The 21,285-nt window shown below is 34.2% G+C and overlaps 1 protein-coding gene across 1 annotated transcript in view; it reads left to right on the plus strand.

Annotated features, from left to right (window-relative positions):
* The window catches only part of USP34 (ubiquitin specific peptidase 34), a 180,753-nt gene that overhangs the window by 43,254 nt on the left and 116,214 nt on the right, over nt 1–21,285 (plus strand). The window contains 8 exon segments of the mRNA XM_068984030.1: nt 5,410–5,535; nt 5,703–5,832; nt 6,481–6,516; nt 6,881–7,011; nt 7,289–7,899; nt 10,302–10,516; nt 14,416–14,531; nt 14,626–14,753. Coding sequence (XP_068840131.1) covers nt 5,410–5,535; nt 5,703–5,832; nt 6,481–6,516; nt 6,881–7,011; nt 7,289–7,899; nt 10,302–10,516; nt 14,416–14,531; nt 14,626–14,753 — 1,493 coding nt within the window.

Below are 21,285 nucleotides of genomic sequence, written 5' to 3' on the forward strand. Positions count from 1 at the left end.
TATGTTCAACATAACAAACCATTAATTTACCATTTTAGCCATTTGTAAATGTACAGTTCAGTGGCATTGAATATACTCAAAATATTTTTTAACCATCACTTACTTACCTGTATACAAAACTTTGACATCACATCCAATGAAGACTCTGTACATATTATTCAGCTTTCTTCACAGTCCAACTCTCACATCCATACATGACCACTGGAAAAACCAAACCCTTGACTAGATGGACCTTTGTTGGCAAAGTTACGTCTCTGCTTTTGAATATGCTATCTAGGTTGGTGATAACTTTCCTTCCAAGGAGTAAGTGTCTTTTAATTTCATGGCTGCAATCACCATCTGCAGTGATTTTGGAGCCCAAAAAAATAAAGTCTGACACTGTTTCTACTGTTTCCCCATCTATTGCCATGAAGTAATGGGACCAGATACCATGATCTTAGTTTTCTGAATGTTGAGCTTTAAGCCAACTTTTTCACTCTTCCTCTTTCATTTTCATCAAGAGGGTTAGTTCTTCTTCACTTTCTGCTATAAGTGTGGTGTCATCTGCATATCTGAGGTTATTGATATTTCTTCCAGCAATTTGATTCCAGCTTGTGCTTCCTCCAGCCCAGCATTTCCCATGATGTAGTCTGCATATAAGTTCAATAAGCAGGGTGACAGTATACAGCCTTGATGCATTCCTTTTCCTATTTGGAACCAGTCTGTTGTTCCATGTCCAGTTCTAACTGTTGCTTCCTGACCTGCATACAGATTTCTCAAGAGGCAGGTCAGGTGGTCTGGTATTCCATCTGTTTAAGAAATTTTCCACAGTTTGCATATGTAAAATTGATTGCTGTTACATAGAAATAGCTGAATTTTGCTTGTTGAGCTTGTACTCAGTACAGTGTAGTGTGTAACTTTGTGAATCTGCTTTTAGCACTGCTTGCTTTCTCTCTATATAAAATCATGTCATTATGAATAGGTTTACAAGTCCTTTCCAATGTATTTTCATTTTTTAATTGATTGATTTTTGTGGTCTATCTGTGGCTAGTATTTCTGTGTACCGTTGAGTGGCAATGGTGAATGTGAGCATCATTGTCTTGTTCCTGATCCTAGGGGAAATTTTTTTCAGTCATTGGGCACTGGCTTTAATGTTAGTTGTGGGATTTATAAATCACCTTTATCATGTTCAGGAGTTTTTCTTCTTCAAAGGGGGAGAAGGCAATGGCAACCCACTCCAGTGTTCTTGCCTGGAGAATCCCAGGGACGGAGGAGCCTGATAGGCTGCCGTGTATGGGGTTGCACAGAGTTGGACACGACTGAAGCGACTTAGCAGCAGCTTCTTTAAAGTGCTGAGAGTTTTTATCTTGAGAGGGTGTTGGATTTTTGTCAGATGCCTTTTCTGTTGTCAGTTGAGATTATATGGCTTTTTTCCTTCTTTTTATTAATATGTTATATTACAGTAATTAATTTTCTTTTTGAACTATCCTTGTATTCCTGAAGTAAATCTCATTTGGTCCTGGTAAAATTTTTTTTACTACGTGGTTGTATTTGATTTGCTATATTTTATGAAGGACTTTTTGTATCATTGAAAGAGATACTGCTCTGTTATTTTCTGTTCTTAGGAAAGTTTTGGTATTGGGTTAGTGCTAGTCTCATAGAATGAGTAAAGTAGTTGATTGTCTTCAGTTTGGGGGAAGTGTTTGAGAATGATTGGTGATAATTTTTCTTTAAATGTTTGGTAGAATTCAAGTTAAACCATTTATTTTAAAATGTAGTTTGGGAGATTGATTACTGACTCATTCTCTTGTTAAAGAAACATTTTTCATTTCTTCTTGAGTCAGTTTAAGTAATTTGTAAGCAATTTTTGGCATACAGTGTCCTTGGTATTTTCTTAAAAAAATTTTTTTTAACCTTTAAGTTTGGTAGTAATATCCCACTTTCTGATTTCAGCTATTTACATTACTCCTCTTTTTATTTTTAAAAATTATTTTTAGTTTAGCAAAAAGTTTATTACTTGTTTAGAAGAACCAGCTCTTGGTTTTGTTAATTAAAAAAGAAAAATTGTTTGGCTGCATGGGTCTTAGTTGCAGCACATGAGCCTGCAGGATCTAGTTCCCTGACCGGGGATTGAACCTGTGTCCCCTGCATTGGAAGATAGGTTCTTAACCACTGGACCACAGGGAAGTTCTGGTTTTATTAATTTTTAAAAATTGTTTTCCTAATCTGTATTTTATTATCTGTGTCCTCACCTTTGTTATTTTCCTTCTTTTAGTTTTGGGTTTAGTTCATTATTTTTCTAGTTTCTAAGTGGAAAAGTTAGGTTGTTGATAATGAGATCTTTTAAAGTTTACATTTAATAAATTTCCTTCTGTGCAGTGTAATGTCAGCATTTCCTTTTCTCCTTTCATGATTATCCTATTGTCTTTGGCTTCTAGCAGTTTGATTATAATATGTCTTGGGGTAACTCAGCTCTTATTAGGAGTTTGTTGAAAATTTTGAATTTGTGAACTTGTGTCTTTCCTCAAGTTGAGAAGCTTTTTGCTATTAGTCTTTAAATATATGTTGTGTACATTTTTTTTTTTTCCTGTGAGATTTCTACAATGATTATATTGGTAGACTGGATGGTGTTCCACAGATCCCTTAGACTCTGTTCATTCTTATTCATTCTTTTTCTTTCTGTTCTTGACTCAGTAATTTCACTTGTCCTATTTTCAAGTTTGTTTATTGTTCTTCTTGCTCAGATCTGGTTTTGAAGTTCTGTAGTATATTTTTTATTTCAGTTATTTTACTTAATAGCATTTCTCTTTTGGCTCCTTTTTATGATTTATGTCTTTAATGATATTCTCATTTTGTTCAGGCAATATTTTCCTGTCTTCACCCTTTTCCTTTAACTCTTTAAACATTAAGATGTTTCAGGATCTTTTGTCTAGTAATTTATAATCTTTGGATTTGCATTCTATGAATGATGGTACTTTTGTGTTGATTTATTTTATTTATTTGAATGTGCCATCTTTTCCTGTTTCTTTTTATATTTTGTGTTTTTCTTTTTTTGGTTGTAAACAGTGTGAAGTTTACAGTATGGTAACTTGGAAAAGATATCTCTTCCTTTTTCAGAGTTTGTTCTTTTCTGATTGTTTTGGGCTAAAGATCAATCTAATGTGAAACTTTATGGACTTTTCAGTTTTTTTTCCTGAACCTGTGTCTTTCCCTTACAATGTGTAGTATCTTTCTAAATTCTTCTATACATTCATTCTTTGTTGAACATCAAAAAGAAAAAAAAAAAAATCCTGGTGTGACTCCTTTGATTTTTCCAGTAGACACTTCACCTTATTTGGGTTGAAACAATGGCAGTTAACCTGTCTGCCTACACCTCAGCCATCCGATGTAGTGATCCAAGTTCAGAACACAGAAATTTATTATTTGGAGCACAAGATCATTATTGCCCACCCATGGCTCCAACAAACTGTACCAGCGTCACATTGCTGTCCCCACAGCTTCTTGCCATAGGGTCAAGGACTGGGAAATGGGTAGCTCCTGTCACTCTGAAGGCTGAAAATGGGCAGCCTTAACAACAGTTTACCAGCCAAGTTTTCCTTTGGGAATGTAAGAGTTCAGATTGGCAACTCCAGAATTTTGAAATAGTTACATCATACAGTTTCTGTAGTACAGTTGCTTTTTAGGTACGGAGATGGATTCCTGGCACTTTCTGCCCTACCATCTTCCCTGACATCCTTTTCCTCTCTTCTTTTCAATAACTAGTGAAGAGTCTGTGAACCAACTCCACACTGCTGTTTTTACCAGTAAATAAAGCTGTCAATCTTAATATTTTCTCCTCACTTTTTGGATGTGTTTTCATAATGTGCATCTTGTAAAGAGCCTTATGTGTCTTTTGCCTCCTCTACAGGATTATGTAATTATCTTTTAAGGGTCTTTATTATTTAAAAATAATCAGTTATATTTATTATGAAAATCCCATTTTATTAATCATTTAAGTGGTCACAAATCATGTTTATTATACAGAATGTTTTAAATCACATTTTAATTAGGAACGGTATAAATCTAACTGTTACTTGTTGACATAAAGCAAGTATAAACTTTTAGTACAGTGTTAATTAGAATGTTAATATATTAAAACTAATATTTTTAGGTAAAATCTGTAAAATGGGCAGACTTACAGCTGATGATTCACTTCTCAAAATCTAATGATGTTTTGGTCTTAAAGTATTGCAATTGTGTAAGTAAGCACTGTTGAATCAAATAGTAGATTGAAGTAAATAGAGTAGTTTATTAAAAGTCACCTTGCCATAGAGGAATTTTTCCAATGTTGTTTTATTTTACCTCTGTTTCAACATTAGGTTGTGTATATTAACCCTGATAAGATGATGCAGTATAGGAAAGTTGCATGATTTATGCCTGAAAAATATGAAAGTCAGTGTTTAGAATAGAAGAATCTATATTTTCTAATGGACTTTTAATGTATTGAAGATAAATAGAATATGTTTTACTTTTGGAGTCCTGAAATTGAGTATTTCTGGCCTAGTCATATTTGTTGCATATCTTGATTTAGCAGTTAGCAGGCTTGTAGCTATAAAACATGCTTATTTTACTGACATTGTAATATTTAGTAGTCATATCTTTTTAAAAATTATATTTTCCCTCATATTTACCTAATTCTGTTTAGTGTAACAGAGGAGACTTTCCTAGTTTATATTATGTAGTCTTTGACTTATAAAGGGGCTTCTGTTTTGACTCTTTTAATAATGAACATGTTATATAAATACTTTATAACCACTTAATATAAGAAATATAATCCAGTTGATCTTTGATCAACGTGGGGATTAGAGGTATGAGCCCTCTGCACAATCAAAAGTCCATGTATAATTTTACAGTCAGCCTTCCACAGTATCCACAGTTCTGGATCTGTGGAACATATTATTAGTGGGGAAAAAAACCAACCTTGTATAACCACACAGTTCAAACCTCTGTTGTTCAAGGGCCCACTGTACACTTAAACAATAATATTTATTTGGTTTTCTCTCCTAATTTAATTTATTTTGTTTTTTATTTCCTGCATTTTAATTTTTTATTTGTTTGTGTATTCGTGATACATTCCTAAATTGGAATTCTTTTTGTACTTGGAACTTACAAATCACTTATTGTGGGCTTCCCTCTTGAGGTTAAAAAGTTGTGCTTGTGGTTTTCTTGGATAAGGTGAAGTTCTGCTAAAGTATAATTTTATTTTCACAATTTTATGTACTGTAACTTACGATATTTGTTAATCTGGTAATTAATATTTTGCTATTATTGAACATATTAGCATACCAGCCACTTTCTTCACTTTTAAACTAACGTAACTTTTTTGCTATCAGCTTATTTATTTATGCAGTATAATTATATTTGACTATTGTCGCTACTTTTATTTTCTAGTTGAAACATTGTAGTCGATATATACATGACTTATTTCCTTCACTCATCAAGAATTTGGATCCAGTACCACTTAGACATCTTCTTAATCTGGTCTCGGCTCTTGAGCCAAGTGTTCATACTGAACAGGTAATTGATTCAAAACATAATGAAATTTTTTTTTTGTTAAGTTTCTTAAATGATTTAACTTGTAATTTACTACTGTTGGTATTTCATTTAAGCAAAAGGGTATTAAATTTGTTACAGTGTTTCCTAAAACCTCTAATTTCAACTTCTCCTTTTATTTTTTTTTTAAGACATTGTACTTGGCATCAATGTTAATCAAAGCACTATGGAATAATGCACTAGCAGCTAAGGCCCAGCTATCTAAACAGAGTTCTTTTGCATCTTTATTAAACACTAATCTTCCCATCGGAAATAAGAAAGGTTCGTAAAGTATTATGTAATTTGAAGTGAGTTGTCCCTAGTTTTTAACTCAAATGTGAAGTAGTTTCTGCAAATTAGTTTAAGTTTAATCTCAATTTTGAAATGAGAGCTGTTGGTGTTGTGAAAAGGTTAATAAATTGGAGTGAGCTCTTGCTTTTGGTATACTGTTCAAGTAATGGCAATGAAGTTTAAGTAGTTATTGGATCTTGTTTCATTGATACTCTTCCCTTAAAAAAAAAGTTTCATAAAATCTGTAGAAATTCAAGTTAGAAAACAGTCAACATGCCTTTTTTAGATATATTTTTTAGAATAGAACATAATAATACATTTATCTTTTCACGTTTTCTACTTCACACTTTTTGGTCGTTTTAGGTGTTTTGTGTGTGCTTTTACACATATAGCTTTCTAGGGTTTTCTAAAACTTTACCAACATTACCCCTCTTTTTGTCTCCTGACATCATATACTATTCTTTGCTTAGGCTTTTCTGTGCAGGCTCCCACAGCTACTGTGGCAAGTGGTGGGGTCTTATATTGTTGCAGGTTTCCCTACCTATATCTTGTTGTTTATGTAATAAGAACAACTGATACATGTCCCAAAGAAATTCAGTCACTTAGAGTATCTCCGTCCTGTTTTTCCTTTTCCTTCAGAGGAAGAAGAGCTCAGAAGAGCTGCACCATCACCTTGTAAGTTGAGTCTTAGAAATGTATGGCAAGATGACTTGTAGTTTTATTTTGATGATCACCTAGAGTTAATTGATTTTATATATGTGTATCAGAGTCATGAAGTTCATTTTGTGCAGGAGATGTAAATCCTTACTAGTTACCGATTTTACTGTTTTTATTTAAATCATTAGTGTCTTGACTTCTAATTGAAATCGTGTATATTCTCTTTAGAAATTATTGGCAAGTATTAACATATTTCCAGATTATATTTTTGGCTACTTGGCATGAAGCTTTGGTATGTCAGAGAATCAAAGGATTATGACATTCTGATAGATCCATAGTAATACAAGTAGAGTTAAAAAAAAAACCCATCGTTTTAATATAGGGTCACCTGCAGCCAGTCCTCAAAGCAGTGATAATAGTGATACCCATCAAAGTGGAGGCAGTGACATTGAAATGGATGAGCAGCTTATTAATAGAACCAAACATGTGCAACAGCGACTTTCAGATACAGAGGTATGAAAACCCTTTTTTCCTCCCCCTTTAAAGAGTTTTTTGGGTTTGTGCCATGTTTATCCTTTGGACTGGGAATATAAACTTGAGCCCTGTTAAGGCCTCTTCTATCTTGTTAGTATCATTTAAGTTCTTTACTTTTCTTTGAGTTTTTAAATTCCATTTTATATTGTTCAAGGAAATATGCCTGTACTATGGCAATCTTTTAAAAAAATAAAGTGTGTTAATGTCATTTCTTACTGGCTTAAATATTTATTTAAATCTTCGTTTCTAAATGTAGGAATCCATGCAGGGAAGTTCTGATGAGACTGCCAACAGTGGTGAAGATGGAAGTAGTGGTCCTGGTAGCAGCAGTGGACATAGTGATGGATCTAGCAATGAGGTGAATTCTAGCCATGCAAGCCAGTCAGCAGGGAGCCCTGGCAGTGAGTTACAGTCAGAAGACATTGCAGATATTGAAGCCCTGAAAGAAGAAGATGAAGATGATGATCATGGTCATAATCCTCCTAAAAGCAGTTGTGGTACGGATCTTCGGAACAGGAAGTTAGAAAGTCAAGCAGGCATTTGCTTAGGGGATTCCCAAGGCCCATCAGAAAGAAGTGGGACAAACAATGGAACAGGAAAGGACCTGGTTTTTAATACTGAGTCAATGCCATCGGTAGATAATAGAATACGAATGCTAGATGCCTGTTCACACTCTGAAGACCCAGAACATGATATTTCGGGGGAAATGAATGCTGCTCATATAGCACAAGCATCTCAGGAATCTTGTATTACACGCACTGGGGACTTTCTTGGGGAGGCTATTGGGAATGAATTATTTAATTGTCGGCAGTTTATAGGTCCACAGCATCACCACCACCACCACCACCACCACCACCACCATGATGGGTAAGTCTACCTAAAAATAAAACAGCTTACGTTTTCTTCAGGGAGTTAATTGTAGCCTCCATTTATTCAGTTGTGATAAATTCTAGATCCGTGCTGTCCAATAGGAATATAATGTAAACTACAAATGCATGTTTCAGATATGTAATTTTTAATTTTCTTTATTTTTCTTTCCTTATTGATTTATGGCTGCATTGTGCAGCTTGAGGGATCTTAGTTTCCCAATCAGGGATCGGACCTGCGATCCCCTGTGGTGGAAGCATGGAGTATTAACCACTGGACTGCCAGGAAAGTCCCAATTTTTAACCTTCTAATGGGCACATATAAAAAAGCAAGATAAAACAGAGAAGATTGATTTTTAATTACAAATTTTATTTAAAGCAGTACTATTCACGTCATCAGTGTAAAATAATTAAGAAACATTCTTTTTTTGTAATGCTAAATTTTCAATAATCTATGTATGTTTACTACTGCTAACATATTCTGTTTAGACCAGCTGCTTTTTCCATGTGCAGGGGCCACAGATGGCTAGTGACTGTTGTATAGGAAGTACAGATTTAGATCTTCAACTCCTTATTATACTTGCCTAAACATAGATAGAAAATTGCTTGTGGATACTTCCATTAACGTATGATCATGAAAAGGGGAATTTTATGTACATTCCATTTTTAGGATATCAGCAGGGTTAAAGCTTCAGCGTAAAGCTTTTTGATCATCTGTGACGTACACCCATTGTGTTTAATAGTGATTCTGTCACTTAGTAGTGTTACAGTATTAGGCAGAGTACTCAGTTGTTCTTTCAACATCATTTTCTTGTGTATACAGTAGGAACAATAATACCTATCTCATGGGCTTTATTGTGAGCATTTCATGGGCTAATATGATTGGCACATAATCAGAGCTTAATAAATATTAGCTACTATTTGTTATTATTGTCATTACAAGTAGTAATATTTGAGTTAATGATGAAATAGGGATGAGTGCTTTCATCAGACTTTTCCTTAGACCTGACTGTTTGCCAGGCCTTTCAGAATTTAAGATGGTTGTTTAGGAGAATTACATATGCATACATGTTCCTACTTTATTTCCTTTGCTTTTTGGTTCTTATCTTTATCCCATATGAGTATATGGTAATGTTTCTTTTTTATTTTATTTATATATTTATTTGTGGCCATGCTGTGTCTTTGTTGCTGTGCAGACTTTCTCCCTAACCCTAATCAGGGTTAGGGTTAGGGAGAAGTTGGGGTTAGTTGGGTTGGTTGTGGTATGCAGGCTTCTCATTGCAGTGGTTTCTCTTTATTGTGGAGGACAGGCTCTTGGGCATGCTGGCTTCAGTAGTTGTGGCATGTGGGCTCAGTGGTTGCAGCTCCTGGCCTGGTGCACAGGCTCAATTGTTGTGGTGCATGGGTTTAGTTGCTCCATAGAATGTGGGATCTTCCTGAAGCAAAGATTGAAACCATATCCCCTGCATTGGCAGGTAAATCCTTACCACTTAGCCATCAGGGAAACCCTGATAATGTTTCTTAGTCTTGGCAGTATTGATGGTTTGGGCCACGTAGTTTTGTGTTTTGGATTTACAGCAGCGTGAATGCTGTCCTGTGCATTGTAGCATGGATGTTTAGCAGCATCCCTAGCCTGTGTCCCTGTATACTAGAGGCATCTCCTATATTGTGATTACCAGAAATTGTTTTCTAGACATTTCCTGGATGTCCCCTTGGCCTCCTGATTGAAGACCACTGGTTATGGTCTGACATTACAGAAATGCACGTTCATAGTGTTCCCCAGGACATACTGAAGACAAAGCAGTTAGTTCATAAAACCAATGTGGGTAGCATATTCAGTTTGGCACATTTTGAATTTCTTTTAGTGTTCACACCAACCCTCACCTGAAAAGACCTAATGATTTAATTTTTTATGTTAGTCATTTCCATATTCTGTGTGTATGGTAACCACTTGTGAAAGTCCCCCAGTTAATACCAACCAAATCTGGATTGCAGCTTTAAATTGAAATTTTTTTTCCTGGTAGTTATTTGATTCTGCAGTGGTTGAACAAAAGTAAATAAAATTTGAGGTTTTACTTTAAGATCTGAGTTTTTAAAATAATTCTAACAGTAAGTTTTACTGATTTTTCTCTAAAATTATTCCCTTTGAAGTTGTTTTAGTGAAGTGTTGATCGACCAGATAATATGTGGATATAATCTAAAGTTAATACATAGTGCTGACTTTATGGGCTTTTATATTTTGTAAAGCTGTCAGTATCTCATAGTGTTAACAAACAAAATGTAGCTTCATTTTTGAGTATGTTGTAACTTGTGCCAAATGTTTTGAGAGAGATTTTTTTGTGAATCACAATGTGTGTTTAAATTGTAATTGCTAACTTTGTGCTGCTCTTCTCTGTTTTACAGTCATATGGTTGATGATATGCTCAGTGCAGATGATGTCAGTTGTAGTAGCTCCCAGGTCAGTGCAAAATCAGAAAAAAATATGGCTGATTTTGATGGTGAAGAATCTGGGTGTGAAGAGGAGCTAGTTCAGATTAATTCACATGCAGAGCTAACATCTCATCTCCAACAACATCTTCCCAATTTAGCATCTATTTACCATGAACATCTTAGTCAAGGTAAGGTTCTGTATTAAGTAAAATGTATTCCTTTATTTAAAATGAATATAAGATATTGTTAAAAGGGATCAACAGTTGATGTTTTTATACTTCATTGTTTTTGCCAAATAACTTTCATATTACAGTTTTTTTTTTTAACAAAGAAATGAAATTATTATGAATGGTCTATCATGAATATGAAGGCTAGAGTTCCACCAAGAGATATTTAATAAGGAAAGGCAATTAAAAAATAATATGTAAAATTATAGCTTTGTATTGGACAAAATGTGTGGCTATATTGAGCTTCCCTGGTGGTTCAGATGGTAAAACCGTGTGCCTACAATGCAGGAGACCCGGGTTCAATCCCTGGGTCGAGAAGATCTCCTGAAGAAGGAAATGGCATTCCAATCCAGTATTCTTGTCTGGAAAATCCCACGGATAGAGGAACCTGGTAGGCTACAGTCCATGGGGTTGCAAAGAGTCGAACACGACTGAGCAACTTCACTTTCACTATGGCTAATTTAGATTTTATATTCCAGAAGCTTAAGACTTAAAAGTAGGCAATTACACAGAATTTCATATTGTATGGTTCCATTTATATCAAATAACTAAGATATGTGGTTAGTGGTTTCCTGTGGCTAGGGGAATTGGGGGAAATAAGAGGAGGGGTGACTGATAAAGGGTAAGGTGTTTCTTTTATCTGGGGTGATAAAAATGTTCAAAAAATGATGTTCTAGTCACTTTAAAATTAATCTTAAAAAAAGTGATAGGACATGACCAAACTTGAATGAATGGAGATTAGAGGTCGTTTAAGAATAGTGGAAAATGAAGGAAGAAAGGGAGAAGTTAGGAGGGAAAACAGTTATAGAATTGGCAATGTCAAGGTCAGTATTCAACCTCTTTCTTGGTTACACACCATCAATACTTGCTAGCCCAGGAAAAATAGGTTTTGGGATGCCAGTAAATGATAAACTAAGTACAACCTGATAGATTAGGTATATGCTGTTAATGCCATGATTAGACATAGAGATGCAATTTGTGAATCTTGGAAACAACTTTATGACTTCAGATGTTACTTGCATAGGATCTAGATAAGGTTACTTCAGGATTTGGGGGAATGGGGGAATTGGGAGGCATGCCTCATAGCCTGCAGGATCTCAGTTACCCATCCAAGGGCCAAACCTGGGGTCTCAGCATTGAGAGTGCAGAGTCCAAACCACTGGACAGCTAGGGAATTCCCTGTTCTGACATTTTTGTTGTGTTATTGTGGTTGCTGAGAAATAAATGGGTTAAGATTGTGCTCAGTTGAATTAGATACTGTATTTATTAAATTTTTTGCCATTCTTCTTCTATTATAAAGAATTCTTCCAACACAGAAAGGCAAACAATTTAAAAATGGGTGAAAGATATGAGTAGTTTTGTTTATACATAAATGAAGATATAGAAATGGTCAGTAAATACATGAAAAGATACTCAATATTGATAGTCATCTGGGAAATGCAAATTAAAACCACAATGAGATACTTCTACTCACTTGGGATGGGTAAAAAATTAAGGACTTAATGCAATCAAATGACGCTAAAGATGGAGAGCAACTAAAACTCTCATATGGTGCTGTCAAGGAGCATAAAATAGTACAGCCAGTTTAGAGTACTGTTTTATCAGTTTCTTACAAAGCTAAATTTGTACTTACCATGTGCCCCTGGAATTCCTATTCTACATATTTTACCCACGATAAATGAAAACATATGTCCACAAAAAGAGTTGTACATGAATGATAACTGGTTCATTTATGAACCTCAACTGGAATTAACTGGTAGATAAACAAAGTGTTGTATATTCACACAATGGAATAAAAAGGAAACAGCTACTGATACATTCAACACCATGGATGAATGTAAAAAACATTCTAAGCGAATAAAGCTAGACAGAAGAGTATATACTATATATTATTTATGTGCACTTCTAAAATTTCTTAAAGTGATTTGCAGTGGTTGATGTCTACTCAATGGTTGGTGGTGGAGACTGATTGTAAAAGGACAGAAGAGAACTTTTGGGGGTGATAGAAGTGTTCTGTATCTGATTTTATATTTACATTGTATTTTAATAAAACTAATTTTAAAAAGCAAATAGCAGAACAGACAAACCAAAAAAAACAAAACAAAACTTGAGTCAAGCTACAAACTGGGAGAATACTTGCAAATCATGTATCTATGGCTTGTATCCAGACCATATAAGAACTTTTACAACTCAGTAGTAAGACAGCCTAATTAAAAATTGGGATTTGATTTATTTCACCATAGTAGGTACACAAGTGGCTTAATAAGCACATGAAAAGATGCTTAGCATCATTAGTCATTAGAGAACAGGTCCTACTGCATACCTATGAGAATGGCTAAAATTAAAAAGAAGGACCATAGCTATGTATCGGGGAGAATTTGGAGGAACAGTAACTGGTGGTACAACCGCTTTGGAAAACAATTTGACAGTTTCTTCAAATTTTAAACGTACGTGTGTTTATGTGTTTACCTTATGATCCCACAATTCTAAATATTTACCCGAAAGAAAAGAAAGCATATGTGTACAGAGACTGGTTGCATCAATGTTAATGGTAGCACTGTTCATATTAGACAAAATTGGAAACTTCAAACTTTCATTAATTGTCAGATATATAAACAAAATAATATTTTCATATGATGGACTTGTTCTGTAATTGTTCTGTAATTAAAAGGACCACACTACTGATAGGTACTTCAGCGTGGACAAACCTCTAAAAACATTGTGCTAAGTGAACAAAGTCAGACATAAGACTATACATGCATATTGTATAATTTCATTTATATGAAATTTCTAGAAAATGCTAATTTGTGGGAATAGAAAAACAGACTAGGGCTTGGGAATGGGCTCAGGGATTAAACATAATTAGGTATGAGGGAATGTTTTAAGATGGTAAAAGTGTTCTAAAACCTTATTCTAGTGGTGGTTGCATAATTCTCATTTTATGAAATCAATGTATGTGTACAGTTTAAGAGAAAAATTTCATGTACAGCTGCTAAAAAAGAAGCAATTTTGCTTAATATAACAGAGCTAGGGAGAATTATTTACTAGAACCTGTGAATTTAATTGAATGTTTTGAATATATTGTCTGCCTACAATGTGGAAGAGCCGGGTTCAATACCTGGGTTGGAAAGATCTCCTGGAGAAAGAAATGGCAACCCACCTCAGTATTCTTGCCTGGAAAATCCCATGGACGGACGAGCCGGGTAGGCTACAGCCCATGGGGTCACAAAGAGTTGGACATGACTGTGTGACTTAACTTTCACTTTCTCAATTCAAAAAAGTGTTTAGATATAAGACACTTAACGGAGTTATGTCCCATGGCTATATAGTTAATTCAGTTAGTGTTAGTTGCTCAGTTGTGTCTAACTCTTTGCAACCCGTGGACTATAGCCCGCCAGGCTCCTCTCTCCATGAAATTCTCCAGGCGAGAATATTGGAGTGGGTAGCCATACCCTTCTCCAGGGCATCTTTCTGACCCAGGGATCAAACCCTCTCCTGTATTGCAGGCAGACTCTTTACCATCTGAGCCATCAATAGTAATTTTTATGTTTAATTTGGCTTTCAGGTATTTGTATATAGTTCTCTTGACATGAGGAAAACATTAAATAATAATACTTAATAGAGCAGAGGCTATGAAATAGTGAAGAGACTATGAAAACTCTTCAGTAGTATCAAACTAAACAATACTATTCTCTCACTTATAAAGCAACTGTTGTAATAATCTTGTTTTATCTTGTGATGTAAGAAAAGATTTATCATTATACTTCACTTTGATTTTGTTGTTTTTATGAGTGCTGTAATTCATTTTACAATTTCAGTCAGCTGCATTCCTCTATAGTGTGGTATATTTTGCCCCTCAGGACCTGCAGTTCATAAGCATCAATTCAGCAGTAATGCTGTGACAGACATTAATTTGGATAATGTTTGCAAGAAAGGAAACACTTTGTTGTGGGATATAGTCCAGGATGATGATGCAGTAAGTTATTTAATAAAGCCAAAAGACTACAAAATTACAGCAGAATGCAATCAGTATAAGTAGTAACTTAATGTATGTACATTCTTTTTTGTAGGTTAATCTTTCTGAAGGATTAATAAATGAAGCAGAGAAACTTCTCTGTTCCTTAGTATGCTGGTTTACAGATAGACAGATTCGAATGAGATTCATCGAAGGTTGCCTTGAAAATTTAGGAAACAACAGGTAAATAGAAATTGAAAGTTTTTTACATGGTAATCATATTCATAATTAATATACCATTATTAGCCTTAAAATTTTTTTTAAGTAGTCGTGGTTTTTGTATTAAACTCTTTCCCCCCACAGTGTTGATATGTTATCACTTGGTCTTGGTTATTTCAACACGTTTTGGCACTCTTGATTAGATCCCCTCTAACAGAAATAAGGGAATAATAATACTGTCTCCTTGATTTTGGGAATGATGGTGATTATTCTCAGATTGAAGTTAAATATTCTTGAGCTATTATATATAAAGGAAGCTAAATAGGATAAGTAAAATTAAACAACTAAGCTGAAATACGTACATTTTGATAATGGCATTTTTCTTCCTTTACAGTGGATTTTTTGACTTCTGTGGTGCATAGAGAATTAGATTAGTGTTTTTTATCTGGTTTGAATTCTGCTGTATATTTGTATACTTCTTATTGGGGCTCAAATTATTACAAATTTCTTCATTTTCAGTTCTGCTTATTGATACAGTTTCCAGCTTCCCTTGTCTTATACTGCTTCGATAATATTGTTTCATTCTCTTTCATAGTGAATTCAGTTATTAATTTAACATATTAACATTTTCATCTTACCTCTGCTCAGGCTCAATATAAATGTCTAATTTTATTGACTATGTAAAAAAAATATTTTTTGACCTAATTGAATTAGAAAAAATATATTCAATATTTTATTTTATACTTTTGGTCTTTAAAGGTCTATAATTTGAACAATCACAGTAGAAAAATTGCTTATTCATGCAGGTGTAAGAAACTACTAATAGGTCCCTGTTAGTGGATCAGTAGCCTCATCCAACATGTGTTTAAAAAGAACACTTTTAATGGGTGGATGATATTTCATAATTTATATACGTATTACACAAGTTAATTTTAAAATGTTAATTGTCTTTTAATAGTCTTCTTGAAGCTACTGAACAGGTTTTTAAGTTGTATCAATTTTTATTCCCCATATGTGCATCTGTATATTGTATGGCCCAGCAATTCCACTGCGAAGTGTGTGCCTTACAATAATACATCCAGATGGTCACCAGAAGACACATTCAAGGATGTTCATAAAAACATTATTCAAAATAACTATTCTTTGTACTGCTGTCCACATGCCAAAAACAGAATAAGAAGGAAAAATTAAATTGTGAACTGTGTGTTAAATAAAATGTTTATAACAGTAGCAGTGAAAGAACTACAACTGCAAGGAAGGGTGTGGTTGAATCTCACGAACATAATGTTGAGTGAAGGAAGCCATATATAAAAAGGCTTATTTTTATTACTCTCGTTATGTAGAGTTTAAAAACAGAAAAGCTTTTTAATAGTTGGGATAATGGTTACTCTTGGGTTGTCAGTCACTGGAAAGGGGGCTCTTCCCAAGGCTTCTGGGATGCTGGTGAGGATTGCTTTCTTAATGTGGGTACATATTACATACGTATGTTCACCTCCTCATTTTGAATTGTCACTTAGGTTTATACATGTTTTTACATGAATGTTACACTTAAATATAAAAAGCTATGTGAAAGAGGAAATATCATGTAGCCTTTGAGTCATATATTTTCAAAAGTTGTATAATAATATGGGCATATACTCACAGGCCCATTTGTTTTTAATAAAAAGATTATAAGCAATATGTGAGGCTGTAGAGTAATTACTTCTAGGAGGATTCAGTTATTTTTTTTTTCTTCTTTATGTCTTTATATTTTCCAGTTTTTCCATAATGAGCACTTTTTCTTCAAGGGTATCTTAAAGAGACAGAAGGAAAATTGTGTATAAAACTGTATGGAAAATTGCCAACTTGAATTTTTAGTAAGCTTTAATTTGTTCAGTCCCAAATAACTTGAAAAAATGAAGCATTTTCATTTGTTGGAGGCAGTCCTATACCCCAGTTATAGTTACTTAATGGTGTATTGAAAATATAGTAAATATAACTATTATATTGATGTTAAATTTGCCCTCAGAATTTACTCCTTAGAGGGTTGTTGTATTTATTATTCTAGTCTTACTACTAATGTATCATATGTACCATTGCTTAGAGCATAGTAGCATTTTTTAGCCTGGACATATACAACATATCCAATGTACACCAACTGAACTTACTGAAGTTACGCAAATTAAAAAATAATTAGTTTTGAAAATCTTTTTAGAAAACCATTATTAGTTTCAGTTTCCTAATGAATCAGTGGTTTTTAACTGGAGTGATTCTTTTCTCCCTTGGCAATATCAGTACTTGGAGATATCTTTGGTTGACACATTGATGAGTGGAATTGGAGATGTTACTTTGAGCCAGGGGTACTACTAAAAATCCTTCAATACAGAGGACAGCCTTTTACAACAGAGAATTGTGTGAAATGTCAGTAGTGACATCAGAGTCTAAGGATTCCTAAGCACAAGAATACTTTCTCCAAGCCTAGCCCCTTGTTTTTGTCATCTTTGTAGGAAAGGGTGTTAATAGGAAAGCTGTTTGTTATGTTTTAACAGATGGACCACTGCAACCTTTACTCATACACCGTTTTCTGACATGTGACCCCAAAATCCCCACAGATATCTATTTCTTGATAATGTCAACTTTTTACATACTTTACAGAGGTTTTAATTTTTTAAAATTTTCTTTGTGCTGACTTTGATCTTCTTTCTAGTTCCTCACTTGCCGTGGTTTATAGACCTTTCAGCAATTTTTTTTTTTTTTTTGCTTTTCTATGATCATATTACAGTTTATTTTACAGAATGAACTTATCTTTCTTTTGAACAGCAGTATGGCCTCATTACTTCTAAGGGGGCTTAGAGATCTGAAAAAGCAAAAGTCTTCCATAAATTGTCCATAATTCTGCCATTTATGTGGAACTCACCATAAACGCTTTAAAACATGTAGCATGTGACTTACGCACTTTTAGCCTTAGGCAGGTTGTTTTATAAGGGTATAATGACATTTCAGTGGCGCAGGAAGTTTAAAGTTATACACATAGTAGACTGGTTTGCAGAATGTTGTCATAAAGTGAGAGCATGAGGTGGACAGTAACTCCCACAATGAAAAGTCCATGACTTTCCAGCTTAGAATTTGTTACTTTGGGTCATTGAGATAAGACTGTTGTCCAGTGAGTAGGGTGGAAGTAGGGGTTGAGTTGTAATCAGCCCCTTTGATGTTTTATGTTTATTAGAAGACAGGTGTTCACATTCTGTGCTACCTAGCACAGAATCAGAATCTGTGCTACCTAGCAAGAATTGATTTGAGACTCTGGGAACCTGTCCGTTTTGTGCTTTTTTTTTTTTTCTATTCTTTTGCACTAGGTAGTTTAATCCATGTTTGAAATTTTTTGCCTTTGAATACATAAGTGAAAATTCTTGTACATATTAGGAATTTTTTTTAGAGGTTCATATAATTAAGAAATGGATGGTACTGTGTACTTTTATTTGGTTTTGTTTTCTCTGTAAAGACAGTATTATATATAGTATTTCATGTCAACTGTTGGTTTATACTATAATTCAAAATGACTGAATAGCATTTTGTAAACACACCAGTCGTCTTCAAATATGGAGTCTAGGAAAAAAAACATCCAAATGTGACTTTTTTAAACTGTGAAGCCCACCAGCAAATGTGTTTATTCTCCTAAGGCAGTATAAAGTTGCATGGGTAATTCTTAGAGTTATACCACACTGTTGTTTAGTAATAAGCATGTGGTTACAACAAAAACTTGGAATCAAGCAAAGAACCAGGGCAGTTTTAAGATGATAGCATTTTTCCTGATTCTAAACTTAGTGCAGTGGTGCCTGGGTATGTGTGGGGCACTAGTTCCTGGATTCCTCTGCAGATAGCCAAATCTACAAGTGCTTAGGTCCTTCATATACAGTAGTGTAGGACAGTCAGCTCTCTGTATCCCCAGATAAGGAACCTGTGGATATGGAGAGCTAACTATATCTTGTTATTCAGGACTGTTGTTCCTTTTTATCTTAAACCTGTTGTTGCCCAGGGTTGTATGTTTTGATATTTAAAATTTTCACTCTTGGAAGAATTTGTGGAATTAAGTATGAATATAATTTATGTTTTTTGTAAGCATATCAGCAGTGAAAACTATTTGGGCAAAAAAGGTAACATAGTTCTTACAGGAGAAGTGCTATAACATTTTTAAAAAATTTAGTAAAGTTTTATTGGAGTGTGGTTGATGCACAATGTTGTGTTAGTTTCTGCTGTACAGCACAATATGATTTTAATTGGAACAAGTTAATATATGTGTTCTTGCGAAGTTTCCATTAACATTGAAATATAAATTATTATTGTCACAAAGTTAATTACATTCATTGTAGAAAACTTGGAAAGTAAATTTAAACAATTTAGACTCTTAACAGCATTGAATGCAAAAGAGGAAATAATATTTTCAGAAGATACGCGGCTGTTGCACAGTATAAGACTTGCTTTAATGAGCTATGGTATATCTAGTCTGTTTGTCTGTATATTTTAAAACTATTGAAATTACACTAGGCAAATAATTTTAGAATGTGCTTCTGTGATTTTAGGTGAAATTTTCCTGTGTCCTTTTTTCGTTGTGTTATCTTACTGATTTTGTGCTTATAAAGTCAAAATAAAGTATATGTGTACATTCTAGTTTTTTATGTCTTAATTTTTGGGAAAAACTCTGCTAATGTTTCTGAAATTTTGACAAAAGATTTCAGATAAATAATCTAAAATTGAAACTGATTTCTCTTGATCATCCTCTATAGTCTATCTTCCCAAGCACCACTACTGTGCAACTTGTTGAAGAATATTAAAAATTTTAATATTTAAAAAGATACAAAATGTTTAAGTGTTTTTGAATATTTAAAGAATCTTTAATTTACACTTACTAGATACCAGGCATTTACTCTCTTTATTTCTTCACTGTATGCTTGTTATTATTGGCCATACCTTGAGACATGAGGACCTTCTCCCTCCAGAGATCGAATCTGTGCCCCTGCAGTGGAAGCCCAGTCTTAACTATTGGACCACTGGGGAAGTCCACTGTATATTCTTAAATATATACTAATGTCGTTTTGATCTTCTGACATTCTCCTAGCATGCTGTCTTCTGGTAGTATTTTCTTCTTTGTACTTCAGAACTGTAATATAACATTGTACATTGTTGTTTTTCTTCGTTCCTTGAAAATCTTGCCTTTAAGTTCTTTGCTGGTTTGTTGTTTGAGGAAATATATACTCAGCACGCACATATGCGGGGATTTTTAATGAATAAGACAGTCTGCTCACTTAGAGCATATTCTAGTGGTCACATTAAATAAAGGAATATTCATTAGGTGGTGATGATTGAATAAAAATTGTAAAGGAGTCAATAAAGAGGTTCGTGGAGCAGTGGGAAGGTGTTATTTAATTATTGAGTTGTCAAGGTCATTGTTTCTGTTGACAGTTGAAGGAACCTTAATACAGTGGGGGAAGGAGTCCTTCGAGTAGATATTTAGGTAAAGAGCATTTCAAGCATAGGCAATAGCAAAGGCCCTGAGGCAGGAATGTGCTTGTGTGTGCTGATGGAACAGCTCAAGGAGGATGGGAAGGAAAAGAGGTTACACTGATAGAAGAAATGGGGACAGATCACATATGGCTTTGTAATCAAATTTAAGTACTTTGGATTTTATTTAGAAACATGAAATTTTGCAGTTTTCTCCTGCTTAGCGTTTGCCATGATTTTCCTCCTATTCAGAAGTGTAGCCCTGTATACTAATACTCCTGGTACTCCTCTTGAAAAGAGTAGGCATTTTTGAGGACTGACTTGTACTCCATATTTGTTAGTAGAGTGCCAAATTTAAAAAAAAGTAATTCTTTCATGAAGCAATACTGCTCCTAAGCTTAAAAATAAAATTAATTCAGTAACTTATTAAAGTTTGTTGTGCTTCTTTCAAGGCTCATGGAAGCAGCCTTCTTGCCTACTAGGAATTCTGGGATTTGTGTATCAGTGTGTTCCCTGTCCCCCTTTTCTTGCAGAAGATAGACATACTCAGATCTTCTTGAGGTCTTTGAGTGATTTCATGTTGTCTTTTGGTTCCTTAATTCTTGAGGTTTATGGTGTGCTTCTGTTATTAACATTGCTCATAATGCAGTGATTGTCAGTTTAGATACAGTTTATATTAAGTGAGAAATAGGGGGAAAGTGATAATTTATGTGGTTTGAAGTGTTGTCTATATTTATTGTTTGTGGTCCACAAACCAGCAGTTTGAGTATCACTTGTGAGCTTATTAGAAATGCAATTCTGAACCTACCCCAGACCTACTGGATCAGAGTTTGCATTTTAAGACTAAACTTTGAGAAGCCCTGCTCTAGATAATTGACTCAACCTGCTGCTTCTTGTTTTCCTTGATTAAATCCTGAGAAACACCTATGACTGTTAAAAGAAAACTTCCATTAAAAAATTTTCTATTTAAAAGTGCTTCACTTTTCTCTTATACTCAGATATTTATATAGTATATTTTACTTTAAATTTTTGGATTGAATTTTTTAAAACTTAAATTTCTTGGCACAGTGGATAATAA

The sequence above is a fragment of the Capricornis sumatraensis genome, chromosome 1 (genome assembly GCF_032405125.1).
Source record: "Capricornis sumatraensis isolate serow.1 chromosome 1, serow.2, whole genome shotgun sequence".
NCBI lineage: Eukaryota > Metazoa > Chordata > Mammalia > Artiodactyla > Bovidae > Capricornis > Capricornis sumatraensis.